The sequence below is a fragment of the Trachypithecus francoisi genome, unplaced genomic scaffold (genome assembly GCF_009764315.1).
Source record: "Trachypithecus francoisi isolate TF-2019V2 unplaced genomic scaffold, Tfra_2.0 Contig00110, whole genome shotgun sequence".
NCBI lineage: Eukaryota > Metazoa > Chordata > Mammalia > Primates > Cercopithecidae > Trachypithecus > Trachypithecus francoisi.
In genome coordinates this window covers 38,796-55,573 of record NW_022680476.1, presented here as the reverse complement: position 1 = coordinate 55,573, position 16,778 = coordinate 38,796, and the positions used below count along the sequence as shown (strand labels likewise).

The 16,778-nt window shown below is 43.3% G+C and overlaps 1 protein-coding gene across 1 annotated transcript in view; it reads left to right on the top strand.

Moving 5' to 3' along the window:
* The window catches only part of TBC1D2B (TBC1 domain family member 2B), an 80,590-nt gene that overhangs the window by 45,241 nt on the left and 18,571 nt on the right, over nt 1-16,778 (top strand). The window contains exons 4-8 of the mRNA XM_033236808.1: nt 2,395-2,558; nt 6,957-7,195; nt 7,898-8,281; nt 14,471-14,581; nt 15,672-15,865. Of these exons, the coding sequence (XP_033092699.1) occupies nt 2,395-2,558; nt 6,957-7,195; nt 7,898-8,281; nt 14,471-14,581; nt 15,672-15,865 (1,092 nt within the window). The remainder of the gene's footprint in view (nt 1-2,394; nt 2,559-6,956; nt 7,196-7,897; nt 8,282-14,470; nt 14,582-15,671; nt 15,866-16,778) is intronic.

Below are 16,778 nucleotides of genomic sequence, written 5' to 3'. Positions count from 1 at the left end.
AAGAATACAGTTATAACTTTTAGAGTCCCTGTCTGCTAATATTATCATTTGTAGTTTCTGGCCTGTTTCTGTTGATTGATTTTTTTCCTCATTATGACTTGTACTTCCCACTTCATGCATGCCTGGTCATTTTTAAAATTGGATACCAAATATTGTGAATTTTACCTTTTTGTGTGCTGGATTTTTTTTGTATTGCTCTAAATATTCTTGGGCTTTGTTCTTGGGTGTATTAAATGACTCTGAAACAGTTTGATCCTTTTGAAGTTTGCTTTTAAGCTTTGCTTGGTAGGATGAGCACAGGCTTTAGGAATACCATTGGTAGCCTTTCTCAGTACTCTTTCTGATGCCCTGTGAATTATGAGGTTTTCCTGTGTGAGCCTCAGGGATGATTTCCTTTGCTTCTCTCAGTTGGTTCTCTCCCTGTCCTCAGATAGCTTTCTTACATCGAAGCCGCAGTCAGTACTCAGTTGAAGACTTGGGGGACCATCTAAGATCTCTGCAACACTCGCTCTGTGCAGCTCTCTTCTCTCTAGTACTCTGCTCTATGAGCTGCAACTGCCTTGAGAGTCTCCACTCTATCTTCTCAGCTCAGAGAGATGCTGGGCTCCTCCTGGGTGTCCCCTGCCTGCACCCTGGCCTGGAAACTGTCTCCAGGCAGTAAGGTGAGCTTACCTCATTGGCTTTCCCTCTCTCAGGATCACTGTCCTGTGCTGCCTGATGGCCCATGTCTGAAAACCATGGTTTCCTATATTTTTAATTTTTTTTTTCAGTTCTTTAGTTTTCACCAGAGAGGGTAAATCTAGTCCTTGTTATTCCATCTTCACTGGAAGCAGAAATCTCAACCTACTTTTTAAAACTTTTAATGAAATATTTTTAGCACACAGGCAAGTATATTGATTACTCAGATAGCCATGATTCATTTTTAGAGTTTTATCTTATTTCTACTGCATTTTTAAAAACAGAACATTACTAAGATCCTCTCTCTATTTTTTATTTTTATTTTTTTTTTGGAGACAGAATCTTGCTCTATCGCCCAGGCTGGAGTACAGTGGTGCAATCTCAGCTCACTGTAATCTTCGCCTCCCAGGTTCAAGTGATTCTTGTGCCTCAGCCTCCTGAGTAGCCGGGACTACAGGTGTGTGCCACCACACCCAGCTAATTTTTGTATTTTTAGTAGAGACAGAGTTTCGCCATGTTGGCCAGGCTGGTCTTGAACTCCTGACCTCAGGTGATATGCCCGCCTTGGTCTCCCAAAGTATGGGATTACAGGCATTAGCCACGGTACCAGGCTAAATGCTCTCTTCTTGATCCTGTTCTTTACCTTTACAGAGGTTGCCAATATTCTGTATTTGGTAATTATAATTTGTGTGTGGATTTTAAAAAACAGTTTTACTACATATATATGTATCCATAAGTAGTCTCTATTAATAGTATAATCTGAAGATATAAAACAGTATCATGCTATACCTATAATTCTTCCATTTTCTTTTTCATTCAGTGTTTAAAAAATATTTATCCCTATGATACATATAGCTTTGGCTGAAATGTACATTCCACAAGTATAAGAATCTTGCTATGTTTTGTTCACTGGGATATTCCAAGCATCTAGAATAGTGCCTGGCATGTTGTAGGCTCAAGCAATAATTGCTGGATGAATGAATTAATTTTAAGTGCTGTAGTACTTGACTATATGAATATGCCACAGTTTATTCTCCTGTTCATGAATGTTTAGGTTGTTGTACCTTTTTATTTTTTTTGTAATATGAACAGTGCTGCAGTGAATGTTTTTGTTTGTGTCTCCTTGTGCACATATGTAAGAATTTCTTTTAGCAAATACTGGAAGTTAGGGGTAGGCACCTCTTCAACTTAACAGTACCTTGCTGAGTTCCTCTGCGTGGTAATAGTATCAATTTATAATCCCACCAGCAATATATGAGAATCCCCATTTCGGTTGGGTGAGGTGGCTGACGCCTGTAATCCCAGCACTTTGGGAGGCCGAGGTGGCCAGATCACCTGAGGTCAAGAGTTCGAGACCAGCCTGGCCTATCATATGGTGAAACCTTGTCTCTACTAAAAAAAAAAAAAAAAAAAAAAATTAGCTGGGCATGGTGGTGCATGTCTGTAATCCCAGCTACTCAGGGAGGCTGAGGCAGGAGAGTTGCTTGAATCCAGGAGGCAGAGGTTGCAGTGAGCCAAGACTGTACCACTGTACTCCAGCCTGGGTGACAGAGGGAGACTCCATCTCAAAAAAAAAAAAAAGGAATCCCCATTTCTCTATCCTCACCAACATTTGATATCATCAGATATCTTAATTTTTGCCAATCCTATATACGTGAGGTTACATTTTGTTTTACTTTTGTTTTTGTTAATAACACATATTGTTTTTCCCAATAGAAATTCGATGTCTTCTTTCCGTCCTGGGAGAGGACATAATGATAGTCGGAGGACTGTGTTTTATACCAATGAAGAGTGGGAACTTTTAGACCCAACCCCTAAGGACCTAGAGGAGTCCGTAGTACAGGAAGAAAAGAAGAAGCTTACCCCTGAAGGAAACAAAGGTATCAGCGTACTTCCTGTTGTCTGTCATTCTCTGTACTGCTATCTGTTAACCACCAGTGATGTGGGAGACGCTTTATTAGCAGGTATTTCGAGAAGCATAAGGACCAAGACCATGGGGGCTTGCATTCTCTTTGTTGGACTTAAAACATAAAGGCTTAAAAAGTTATTTAATAAATGCTATAAGAAATAAATGACTGTCTAGTCCAATGGCTCAATTTTTTGGGGGAGATAGCACACTTGGAAGTCATGATCTTCTTTATGGAAATACTGATTTTAAAAAACTTTATAGACATTTGAAATGTACACAAAAGAAGAGAATATAATCTCATGAATTCTGGTGTACCCATCATCCAGCTTCTACAATGTGAACTATGGTCTCTCTTCTTCCTTCTCTGTCTCTAAGCTCCTGCTCCTCCCTGCACCATCAGCTGGATTATTATTGTAGGCATTAATCCATTGCATCTGCAAATGCTTTAGTATGTATCTGTAAGAGATAATGACTCTTTTAAAAAATTATAACCGGCTAGGCATGGTGGCTCACACCTGTAATCCCAGCACTTTGGGAGGCTAAGGCGGGCGGATCACGAAGTTAGGATATCGAGACCATCCTGGTTGACACCGTGAAACCCTGTCTCTACTAAAAATACAAAAAATTAGCCGGGCATGGTGGCGGATGCCTGTAGTCCCAACTACTCGAGAGGCTGAGGCAGGAGAATGGCATGAACCCGGGAAGCGGAGCCTGAAGTGAGCCAAGATTGCGCCACTGCACTCCAGCCAGGGCGACAGACCGAGAATCCATCTCAAAAAAAAAAAATTATAACCGCAACTTCTTTATTATATTTACAGTTACAATAAATCCTTAATATTATTTAATTTCTTAATTGTTCCTTAAGTGTCTGTTTACAGCCGGTTTGTTCAAATGAGGGTTCAAACAAGACCCACACGTTGTATTTAATTGATGTCTTCTTAGTTCTCTTTTAGTCTAAACAGCTCTCTGGGTTTTTTTTCCCTTCCCCTTCCCTTGCCACATTCGTTGAAGAAACCAGGTCTTTGCGCTGAGAAGTCTCCCACGTCTGCGTTTGCTGATTGTATTTCTGTGGGGTCATTTAATGTGCTCCTGTCCCATGTAATTCCTGTATACTGGTAGTTAGGGCCAGAGGCCTGCCCAGATTCAGGGTTGACTTCTGATTCGACAGGAATGCTGTTTTGGTGGGGAGATGCTGCGTGCTTCCTGTCGCATCACATCTGAAGCCACATCATCTGTTTCTCTCTTTTGATGTTAAGATTGATCAAAGTTTAGGGTTGTAATCCTGATCCATTCATAAAATTCTCCATCAGCCTTTTGCCTGATGCTTTTAACAGCCATTTACAATCCTAGATTTATTTATGCATTTATTTAATTTATTGAGACAGAGTCTCGCTCTGTCATGCAGGGTGGAGTGCAGTGGTGTGATCCTGGCTCATTGCAACCTCTGCCTCCCAGGTTCAAGAGATTCTGCCTCAGCCTCCTGAGTAATTGGGATTACAGGCGCCCACCACAATGCCTGGCTAATTTTTGTATTTTCAGTAGAGATGGTGTTTCATCATGTTGGCCAGGCTGTCCTTGAACTCCTGACCTCAGGTGATTTGTCCACCTTGGTCTCCCAAAGTACTAGAATTACAGGCGTGAGCCACTGTGCCCGGCCACAGTCCTAGATTTGTTAATTCATTAAGAGAATATTGATGTTTTAAACATAAAATAACAATAAATAATTTTGAAGTTCCACCTTATGCCTGATTCTAGCATGGGGCAGCAGGAATAGGGTACAGGATTTGAGGAAACCTTTATTGGAAGAGTAAGCACTTAGGAAAGGAAATATTTTTTCTGTCTCCTAGAAAAGGACTGTCATGATTTGCTGTGAGAGGGAGCTTACCTGTGCTCCATAGGATCCTGGTGTAGAACCCACTGGTCCAGTGTGACATGGTGTAGAATGTGGCCACACTGAATGTGCTGAATTACCTAATGCATGGCAAGGCCAGTGGGAGTGCCAAGGAGAGGGGCTCAGTATGAACTGATATATAATGCTACCTGGAGGAAAAGAGATTAAAACTGGGGATTTGGGTTATTGAAAATAAGTACTGTTGGCTGTGACTTCCAGTAGAGACTGAGGGTGAAATGGAAGGATGAATGTGAGCAGGACTGGGGAGGAGGAATCGGGAGCACTTAGTGAGTCGGGACAGGAGGAGAAACTCCCTGCACCATGGAGAGTGTTTTTTTGACGGATGACAGCCTTAGCCCTCTGCCCAGCCCTTCATCCCCTTTGAGGGGAGTTTACGTGATAGACAGGGAGAGACAAAGATGTCACTAGACTTTGATCTTACACTCTTCATGGGTATTTCCTGAAACAGCTCCAAGAATCAGCCCTCCAACTTGTCCATGTTATTCACAAAAAGTGAACTACCCTTCCTTTATTTTCCCCTATCTTTAAGTAAACTTTTTATTGATGTATAACATACAGGAAAGTCCCCAAATCAGAAATATATAGCTCAGTGAGTTGTCACAAAGTGAATACACCCATGTAACCAGCACTCACTTTAAGAAAGACGACTATGCCAACACCCCAGGAGCCAGCTGCCATCCCCGTGCCCTTTCCAGTCACTACTGTGCCCCAGGGAACCACTGTGCTGATTCCTAACAGTGTAGGTTGGTTCTGCCTGTTTTCTGACTTTATATAAATCACACTTACATAATATATACTCCCTTGTGTCTCCTCTTTATAATTTGAATATATATATTTGACTCTATCTACACTGATATTTATTTAGATCCTATAGTATTTTTTTTTCTTTTTTAGTGATGGAGTCTCTGTGTTGCCCAGGCTGGCCTTGAACTCCTGGGCCTAAGCTGCCCCCTGCCTCAGCCTCCAATAGCTGGGACCACCGGTACATGTCCCTGTGCCTGGCCTGACAGTATTTCTGAATACTCATTTGTTTTTTTTTGTTTTTTGTTTTTGTTTTTGTTTTTTGAGACAGAGATTCGCTCTTGTTGCCCAGGCTAGAGTGCAATGGTGTGATCTCAGCTCACTGCAACCTCCGCCTCCCGGATTCAAGTGATTCTCCTGCCTCAGCCTCCTGAGTAACTGGGATTACAGGCATGCACCACCACGCCCAGCTAATTTTGTATTTTTAGTAGAGACAAGGTTTCTCCATGTTGGTCAGGCTGGTCTCCAATGCCCAACCTCAGATGATCTGCCCGCCTTGGCCTCTGAAAATGCTGGGATTACAGACGTGAGCCACCATGCCTGACCCCAAATACCTATTTTTTAAGAAGAGGAATATAGTCATGCTTTAAAACATGCATGTCTTAGTTTGTTTTATATTGTTATAACAATACCATAGACTGGGTAATTTATAATGAACAGAAATTTTTTTGGCTCATGGTTCTGGGGCTAGAAGTCCAAAAGCATGGCACTGGCATCTGGGGAGGGCCTTTGTTCTGTGTAGTCCCTTGGCGGAAGGCAAGAGAGGGCAAGAGTGAGGGAGAGCCAAGGTACCAAACTTGTTTTTTTTGCAAACCTGCTCTGGTGATAACTAACCCACCCTGGTGATAACAACATTAATCCATTCACAGGGGCAGAGTCCTCATGACCTAATCACCTGTTATTAGGCCCCACTTCCCAATACTGTTACATTGAGGATTAAATTTCTAACACATAAACTTTGGGGGACACGTTCAAAGCATAACGATGTTTGTACGTTTAAAAAAAAAACATGCATTTGAGTGTTCTTGGTTTTTTGCTAAGGACAAATTAGCAAAAATAGGATGCTTAATATGTCTTAGTTTTCCATGAAAAATGATCCTGTGGTAGAGTCTTCCAAGGAAGGGTCCAGTGGGGGGAAATCAGTCTTCTCTGGTTGAAGCATGTTGGTTACTATCTAGAATGCAGTGGGGGCAGAGTCATCAATCTCCTGTAGTTCTCAAGGTGGTGAATGCCAGACTCCCTGGAGGATGATTTGTGAGGATGCTGTATTTTATTATAGTTTCCAAAAGGAAGATGTGGCTTGCGTTTAAAATACAAGTTTTGGCCGGGCGTGGTGGCTCACGCCTATAATTCCATCACTTTGGGAGGGCGAGGCGGGTGGATCCAAGGTCAGGAGATCAAGACCATCCTGGCTAACACAGTGAAACCCCATCTCTACTGAAAATGCAAAAAATTATCCAGGCGTGGTGGCGGGCACCTGTAGTCCCAGCTACTGTGCAGGCTGAGGCAGGAGAATGGTGTGAACCCGGGAGGCAGAGCTTACAGTGAGCTGACATTGCGCCACTGCACTCTAGCCTGGGCAACAGAATGAGGCTCTGTCTCAAAAAAAAAAAAAAAAAATTATAATAATAAAATACAAGTTTTATTTTTATGTAGGAGTAACTGGCTCAGGATTCCCCTTTGATTTTGGACGTAACCCCTACAAAGGAAAACGCCCTTTGAAAGACATAATTGGATCGTACAAAAATCGTCACAGCAGTGGTGACCCTTCAAGTGAAGGCACAGCAGGCAGCGGCAGCATCAGCATCAGGAAGCCCGGCTCCGAAATGCAACTGCAGATCCAGAGCCAGCAGGAAGAGCTGGAACGGTTAAAGAAAGACCTAGGCAGTCAGAAGGTAACTTCTTCTGGTTTCTGTCTTACCCCACATCAGCAGGCCAAGGACGGGAGGAATAAAGTCCAATTTATGTTTCCCCGAGTCTGGGGACAGCTTTGTTTCCCAGAAGTTGCTTTTCCTCTGGAGGTTTCATATTGCCATGGCCGTCATCTCGGCTGCTGTGCTTGATCATTGGTTCAGAGGTGTTTGCATTTGCAGGAGAGTGAAGATCTCTCAAAGGAGGACAGAGAAGGTTGCTGTCTGCACCCACCGCCCAGTCCTGCCCCTGAGGCTGAATCTCCCTGAACACAGTTTCAGCCCAGAGTTCTTTAACAGTCGTTAAAAAGAGTTTCTGCATCCTATTCAACAACAGTTTCCTGAGCTAATCAGATCGAATTACATTTAATTGTTCAGTAGTTCAGTGACTCTTAGAGCACAGATTTTTTAATACCCATGAACATTTACTGGACACCATTGCTAATTATAGTACACATGTCCATTATTTCCTGTTTCCTATTACTGTTCTCTACAGACAGTCTTTACGGAATAAATATTGTTTTCCTCTATTTTTGAGATCCTTCAAGAGGAAGTTCAGTATTAAAATGTTCCCAGTAAAGTTTCTACATTTCCTCAAATTCTGTCGTTTGCTCTATGTAATGTTGTCACAATTTCTGCTTTTCCTCCCCTCCTCACCCTTCACTCCATTCTCCTTTTGGCTCCCAGGAGCTTGTTCGACTGCTCCAGCAGACAGTCCGGTCATCCCAGTATGACAAGTATTTCACAAGCAGCCGGCTCTGCGAGGGGGTCCCAAAAGACACGCTCGAGCTTCTGCACCAAAAGGATGATCAGATTCTGGGCCTTACCAGCCAGCTGGAGAGGTTCAGCCTGGAGAAGGAGAGCCTTCAGCAGGAAGTGAGGACGCTAAAGAGCAAAGTGGGCGAGCTCAACGAGCAGCTGGGGATGCTCATGGAGACTATCCAAGCCAAGGACGAGGTCATCATCAAGCTCAGCGAGGGCGAGGGCAGCGGGCCTCCTCCCACTGTGGTGCCCAGCTCCCCTTCAGCTGCGCCTGTTGCCAGGGACCAGCTGGAACTGGACAGGCTCAAAGTAAGAGCAGGGCAGGGGCTCTGGTGATTGGCATGAGAGACCACCGATGTCACCCTAGAGGCCTGGCCTCCATGAGCTGATTTGGTGTGATGGACAGCTACACACCTTTTTTTTTTTTTCACAAGTGTAACAGGACTTACCATCAAATAATCATTAATCATCTGTGGCGCTTCCTTGGAAAAGGAAACTCTTGCTGTTATTTGGAACAGTTTCAAATCCTTCCCCTCCCTTGCTTTCAAGCAACTGAGACTTACCTTTCTATATATACCACCCTTAGTACTTCATTATCCCGTGTATCCTAGAGGCTGTTTCTTACCCCTCCTGTGTACATGAAAGCACACACAAACTTAATTTGTACAGTTTGCTGCAGGACCTAGTGGATGCCTGCTTTGGGAGCATTGTTCCTAACAGTATAGGATTAGCTGGGGAAGCGGACTCCAGCTTCCAAGTAGGTCTGGGAAGAAGGCCTGTTCAGAGTCAGTGCCCCCAACACCCAAGATGGGAGGGTACTGACACTTAGTAGGAAGGACAGCTTTCCTCCCCATGTCCCTCTCTGGGCTAGCCCTCAGGGTGGGAGGCTATTTCCTGAACGGAAGTGACCCTCCAAGTCATGCCTGGGGTGGTGACCAACTGATGTGGTAGGAGGAACACACAGCATTTGTGAGAGGCGGGGGCAGCCTGCATTTCTCTTCTTGCCCTTAGAGAAGCCTCCTTGCCCATAGAGAAGCCTCCTGTTTCAGAGGGGAAGCCACAAGGAGGATCATAACATTCTTGCTGCCACCAGTTCTTGAGACTTTGTTAGAGTGGTTTAGGTGGACACGTGGCCCCCAGGACGTGGGGCATCAAGTATAGCCCGTTTGACCCCAGCAGACCCCAAACATGTCTAGCTACTCGTCTCAGCCCCAAGGCGTCCCTTACCTGGCCACCCTCATCTTGCAAATAATGTGTTTTCAAGGGTGTTTGGCTCCGGATGGAGCTTGTCCTTGGAGGGCAGAGGTTTGTTACTGTCCAGGTTGTTACTGAGCATTTGCTTCATGCCTAGCAGTACCTTTCAGGTGCTGCCAGTGCATTGAGTGAGGGAATGATGGGCATGCTGGGGACCCTGAAGATAATTCCAAAACAGAAGTAAAAACACTGGAATCATGGCAGCAGGGCTAGAATATGTACATGGTCCCCAGAGTGACCACTTTTCACTTATAACACCCATTGGATATGTGAGGCCCAGAGGATTTATGAATGAGAAAATCCAAAACAACAATAAAACCTCGGGTCTCAATACTTTACACTTATATCTACTATTAAAAAAAAGCTGGCAGTGCATGATGGCTCACGCCTGTGATAGCAGCACTTTGGTGACTGAGGTGGGCACATTGCTTGAGCCCAGGAGTTTGAGACCAGTGTAGGCAACATAGTGAAACCCCCATCTCTACAAAAAAAAAAAAAAAAAAAAAGGCCAGGCATGGTGGCTTGTACTTGTAGTCCCAACTACTCAAGAGGTTAGAGTGGGAGGATTGCTTGAGCCCTGGAGAGCAGAGCAAGGTGGCAGTGAGCTGAGATCCTACCACCGCGCTCCAGCCTGGATGACAAAGTGAGACCCCATTGCAAGAAAAAAATAGCCTTTGTGTTTTTGTTTCTTTGTTTTTGTTTTTGTTTTTTTTTAAATAAGAGGTATTAGTTAGCGTTGCCAATGGAAGTTGGGTTTTTTAATGTACACAATATTGAATATACATGACCCTAAATATATACCCATCAATAATACAGATTTTGGGATTACTTAATGAGAGCAGAAATGTTTATTTTTATGTATTTTTTTTGAGACAGTGTTTTACTCTGTTGCAGGCTGGAGTGCAGTAGTGCAATCTCAGCTCACTGCAGCCTTAACCTCCCTGGCTCAAGAAATCCTCTGGCCTCAGCCTCCTGAGTAGCTGGGTGGGACTAGAGGCGTACATCGCCACACCCAGCTAATTTTTATATTTTTAGTAGAAACAGAGTTTCGCCGCGTTGCCCGGGCTGGTCTTGAACTCCCGAGCTCAAGTGATCCTCCTGAGATTACAGGCATGCGCCATGGCACCCAGCAGACAGGTGAAGGTTTTATTTTGCAAGTGTGTCTATTTCTGTAGTGTGTAGAATAGTACTATAGTGGTGGGTTTCCAGGGCGTGCGTGACACTCGGCAGTGGGGGAGACATGTGGAGCAGGTTTTCCGGGGGAGCAAGCCGGGGTTGTGTGGAGGGTAGGCTTCCTGGCTGTCGTGACTATGTAGCTCCTTCTGTAGGCAGCTGATGGAGCTGATTGGGATACAACGCTGATCAGAACTCTTTTCTTTCTGCAGCATAATGGGTAGAGTGGTTTTGAATCAGCCATGAAGTTTTTTTCCTCCACCATTTCTCAACAAGTTTAACAATTTTTAACAACTTAAGCCTGTGACCCCAAAATATCACAACCGTGAGGTGATGTAGTGACAGTTGATGAAGAGGCAAAGTGGTTGTTAGGTGGATTCCGGGCGAGACAATTGAGGCCTGCCTGGGTCCATAACCTCATGCTGTCTGACCTTGCTCTGTTATTGCTAGCGCTGGGGGTCTCTCTGCAATGCGGAAGGTGTTCACACTTCATATGGGTCTCCTCTGCAGTGGCACTGGGAAAACTGGAAAGGCTCCAGGGAGAAAGAGGGAGCGCACTGACAGAAGTGGGTGTTCTGATATGCGTTCCTTCATAGCCCTTCAGCTCTAGACAGGGTATGGTTGAAGAAGAAATATTGATTCCTACTTCTGATTCCAAATTTAAAATGTCTAAGTGGAAAAATATATATATTTAAGATATGTTTATTTAAAGCATATTTTATATATTTTTAATTTTAAATATGTTTATGTATCTTTTTTGTTATTGCCGTTCTTGACCAGTTTTCATGCTTTATTGTCAGTGGATGCTGCCTATAAAGATTTCTGCCATTTAGAATTTGCTAACTTTTCTTGGTGTGGTCTAATGCTTTTTGTTTCTGTAGTATTCTGAGGCAGGAATAAACATTGGTCCTAGGATTTTGCCACCCTAGTGATTTAGGTCATTCTTTTTCTATGTTTCCTTCCAATCCTTTTCTGTGTTTCCATAATTCTTCCATTTGTGAAGTATGTGGACTTTCGGATTGTTCCATTCAGCATTGTGGCCCCAGCACTTCCACATTGCTTTCATTAACGATTTCAGTGTTGTCCATCCTTTGTGTTATCATTTACTTCATCCTTATCTTTCTTCCTGCATTTGCTGTTCCATGAATACCTCCATGCCTACAGCTTCTTCTTCTTCCAGCTCATCTATGCATCCAGCTTTGTGCCTACTGTTTTATTCTGCATGGGTACACAGGCACTGCACTCCTGGGCCTCACAGTTTAGTTTAGAGGCACAAACAGAAAAGCAGAATGACAACTGGAGCAAGCACCAGGAGGGAAGGGGATGTGGAACAGCGTGGGGTGATGCTTTACATGACCTCTGGAGCCAGCCCTGGTTGGATTTCAAAGTCAGATCACCACTTAGGACCTCTGACTTGGGCAGGTGAATTCATGTCTCTGCTTTAGTGTGTTTGTGAAATAGTGCTTATTTTCATCATAGGTATTGTAAGGGTTACAGGCGGTAATCCACGTAAAGCCCTCCCTCACACAGTGCCTGGCTCCTCATAGGGTCTTCACTATTGAGTGTTGTTATTGCTGTGGTCATCATCATCATTCTAGAGAAAGTAGCTGTAATATAAATGATCAGGACTTAGATTGTAACACAAATTTTAAGTTAAAGACATACATGACAGCTGATGTTACTTGCTTTCACTGACCCACCTTGTATCACTCAGTCTCTATCCATCACTGTTGAGTGTTTTCTTCAGTTGCCCTCCAGCCAGCTTTCCTTTGGCTGACCTGCCTTTTAGTAATATGTTTGCTTAATCTTTCCAAATATGAGACCTTTGGCCAGGTGCAGTAGTTCATACCTGTAATCCCAGTGCTTTGGGAGACCGAGGCAAGAGGATCACTTGAGGCCAAGAGTTTGAGACCAGCCTGGCAACATAGTGAGATCTCATCTCTACAAAAAAAAAAAAAAAAAAAAAATTAGCTGGGTGTGGTGGCCATGCCTGTGGTCCTAGCTACTCAGGAGGCCGAGGTGGGAGGATTACTTATGCCCAGGAGTTTGAGACTGCAGTGAGCTATGACCACACTAGTGCACTCCAGCCTGGGCAACAGAGTTAGACCTTGTCTCCCCCACCCCCTTTTTTTTTTTTTTTTTTGATACAGAGTCTCACTATTTCACCCAGGTTGGAGTGCAGTGGCATGATCTTGGCTCACTGCAGCCTCTGCCTCCTGGGGTCAAGTGATTCTCATGCCTCAGAAAGGGTAGTTGGGACTAGAGGTGTACACTACCACACCTGGCCAATTTTTGTGTGTGTGTGTATTTTTAGTAGAGACAGGATTTTGCCATGTTAGCCAGGCTGGTCTCAAACTCAAGTGATCCTCCTGCGTTGGCCTCCCAAAGTGCTGGGATTATAGGCATAAGTCACCATGCCCAGCCAACCTTGTTTCTTAAAAAAAAAAAAAAAGCTTTTAAGACACCAGTAGAAAGGAGATTCAGGTGAGAAAAGGAAGTCCAATATTCAACATTTCAAGTACTTGTCGTGACGTGGTTTTGCTCAGGTTGAGTATGATGCCTATCGAAGTTCTTCTGGGCCTCAGGGGCCTGAGAACATGGAGCTAAGAGCCCACTGGTCTGGCTCTCAGAAATCTGATTTGCAGCCTAGACAGTAAATGGGCAGCTTTCTATGGCTCAATTCTTCACCTCAAAAATAAAGATGGTGAGAATGGCTGCCTAAGAGTTGTGAGTTTTAAACAAGATTAGGAATCTCACATGCCTAGCACGGGGCACCTGTAACCCATTGCAGGTGCTCCATAAATGTTAGTGATTAAAGGGAACATTGAACCATTTTCAGTTCTGCATTTTATGGGGGAAATGGTATAATCCCGTGGTGGTTTCTTGTTTGACGATGAGGAATTTCTGTAGCCACATCTCTGGGGAGCAGCAGCAGTCTCCTGCCTGTGGCATCACCAGAGTCTGTCTTGACTACCCTGGCCTGCCCTTTGAGCTGTCTTGAACATAATTTCTTCTGTGATTGGGAGATCGGGAACCTCACACACCAGCCTGTCAGATTATCAAAGAGAAACAAGTAGAAGCGGGGTGGGATGGGGAGAAGAGACACATTTATAAAAGACTGAATTTGTAAAGAACATTTAGAAGTCACTGCCTCAGAGGTGATTTGGATTAGTATCCTTAGCAGCGTCTTCAGTTCATTGTTTTTATTAGGAAAGTCTAAGGAAGTTTTCTGAGCTTCATTTTCAGTGTTTTACATGAAAACACTTCACCTCCTTTTTGGTTTGCTTTTTGTTGCTGTTGGCTCCTTTCAGCTTTCTTGCTTGGAGTTTCAAGGGCTGAAGCCAACATGACATGTGCCCCGCCCCAACCTGCTCTCACAGCTGGACTTGGCAGAACTTGTCACCAGCTTGTTATGTTCTTTTATAGACAGAAAGCAAATAGACAAAGGTTAACAATTGGCTAATTTAAATGAAGGCTATATTGTGTTAATTGTACTTTTCTTTCAACTTTTCTGTAAGTTTGAAATTTTTCAGTGTTGAAGAATATGTTCTCTTATGTGCCTTATACATTGTAGGTCGTAGAATTTGTTATTAAGAGGGATTTTTAGTTATGGACTGTATATGTATGTAACCTTTTTTTATATAAACTGGATAAGTGAAGATGAGAACCTTCAGAAAATATGTTGTTTCTCTAGTTTTAAAAAAAAGTAAGATTATTGCTTTTTTTTTTAACCACCTCAATGAATATGGAATATGGATAAAATATTTGCATAGATTTAGGAATATGTCATATTTATTTCTCCTGTCATCAGTTGATAAAAACTACCACAATTAAATAAAAATATCTTCTCCATCTCCATTACGGCCATCATGCCTGCCTGCCTTCTACTACTGTAAATGGCCAAAAAGGTTAATCGGAAAGTGCCTTTTAACAACTTCTAGTTCTTTAGAACTTACTCTAACTTAGCAGGGCCATTTGATTGGTGAGGCAGCAAGATACTGACTACACAGGGTAATTAATTAGTCAATATTCAACCAATGTGAATTCAGGGATTTTTTTTTTTTCTAACAGGATAATCTACAGGGGTACAAAACCCAAAACAAATTTCTAAATAAGGAGATTTTGGAACTCTCAGCTCTACGAAGAAATGCAGAAAGGAGAGAGAGGGATCTGATGGCAAAGGTGGGTCAGGATAGATGGATTCTATTACCTGGTGGGAGGTGAGGTTAGGAAACCATTAAAAATAAACATGCTTTACAAACCGGTTCAACTCCCAGGCTTGGAGAGATGTGGTTACTGATAAGAAAATATGTTTAATATATATATAGTACATAGAGATATATAGTTAGTCTTATTTTATCTCTGATGAAGACAAAGATAAATGCCCTGAGATGTGAGTTTTTCACATAAACTGGGTAAGAATGAGAAGCTACAGAAAATGTGTTCAGTTTCTCTAGTTAAAGAAAAAGAACGTAAGGTATTGCCTTCTTTGTGTGTTACCTTTGTTCATAAGCATTTTTAATGGACTTTGAAGAAAACAAACTAAATATATAATTATAAGGTCCCCTAAATTAAGATTATTTGGGTTTTGATTTATGCTGTTCAGTTCGTATTTATGGAGATGATGAGGTGAATGCCTCCTCTGTGAACCCAGTAGGGTTGTTGTGAAAGTCCGATATGATTATGGCTGGAAGGGACTTTGCACAAAGTGTAATGGGACCACAAACATTTCAGCTATCATCAAATGAGTTGTAGTCAAATGACACTTGTCAACAGCTGTTATATACCTGATATACTTTTTTGAATAGAACTTGAAGCATCTTCCCAGACCTTATTCCTGTGTGTTTTCCAGGGTATATTTGATTTGTCTGATAAGGTGGCAGATGGGAGCTAGTCCTGGACCACAGTGTCCTTAAATAGAATGGGTATAGCATGGAGTGGCCACTCATGGGCCATATGCCAAATGGCACCGAGCTGGACCTCAGTAATTGGCACGTAGCCTGGTTTCCGCTGTCCAGAGGTGATGCATTTGTTGGCATCCAGAGGTCTAATTATCAGCACTCCTCTATAAGGAAGAGAGGAGCCCACTGCAGGCCATTTTAAACATGACAGGTGGTCTGTGGCATAAATTAATTTATTGTCTTTGATACAGTCTGTCTCTGGCTCACTTCCTAATAGTTTTGGGTTTGTTGTTCACTGGTTATTTGAGTATCTAAATATTGCTCTTCCTGTGTCTCTGTCTGGATGGAGGTAACCACCACATTCTCTGCAGTATTCTAGCCTGGAAGCCAAGCTCTGCCAGATAGAAAGTAAATACCTGATATTGCTCCAAGAAATGAAGACACCAGTGTGCTCAGAAGACCAGGGGCCCACCCGGGAGGTCATAGCCCAGTTGCTGGAGGATGCTCTGCAGGTTGAGAGCCAAGAGCAGCCAGAGCAAGCATTTGTTAAACCTCATCTTGTCAGGTAAAGGTGCTAGTGACTGTTGGGGGTAGTGCACCCCATTTCTGAAGTCCCTTTTTCAACAGCAGCAACCATTCGCAGAAAGCCGTACACAACTGTGTGTCTCATTTGGTGCTCATGACAAACGCTGTCAGGTCAGCAGAACAGGTAATGTCTTCATTCTCCCCTAGTAATCAAGTCATAGAGCAGGGACTTACCACAGGTTTTCTGATTGCAAGACCTATTTCTCATGTAAGTAAGGGAGCCTTCCTTCTGATCCTTCCTTACTTCAGGAGGAGCCGGTCTTCCAAGGAATAGGAACCATCTGCTAAAACAGCCCTACCCACAGGTGGTTCAAAACAAAGGGAGCCCTTAAGTGGGGAACTGAGCTTACACACACATACACACACACCCCATATATTTTTGGGGAAATCACTGAATCTGGAAGCCCATGATGGATCTTGGATTAAGAACCCTCTCATAACCTGTTTTCTAAAAAAAATTAGACTGATGAAATACTTGAGCCAGGAGAAATCTACAGATTCACGCAGTTCAGCTTCCTCTTGTTTCCATGACTCAGGACCAGCCCTGTGTCTAGGCCTTGTTCACTGCAGTCTCCTTGCTTCTCCTGCCCCACCCCTGCAGGCCCAGGTGAAGCCTTGCTTCAGTTTGATGTGACCTTTCCCTTCTCTGAGCTTACAGCACCAGCCTGCATTGTTTGGGCTACTCAGATAACAGAAATATGCTCAGAAAGTACCCAACACCATCTTTACTAAACACTTTTATGGATGTCTCCCATGTGCCAGGAACTGTGCTAAGGGTTTTAATGTGCAGAGTGGTACTTAATGCTCAGTGAGGTGGGTGTTTTTATTCTCACTTTACAAGTGAAGAAGCTGGGTATGGAGGTGATATAACTTGCCCAGAGTCACCCACCCTG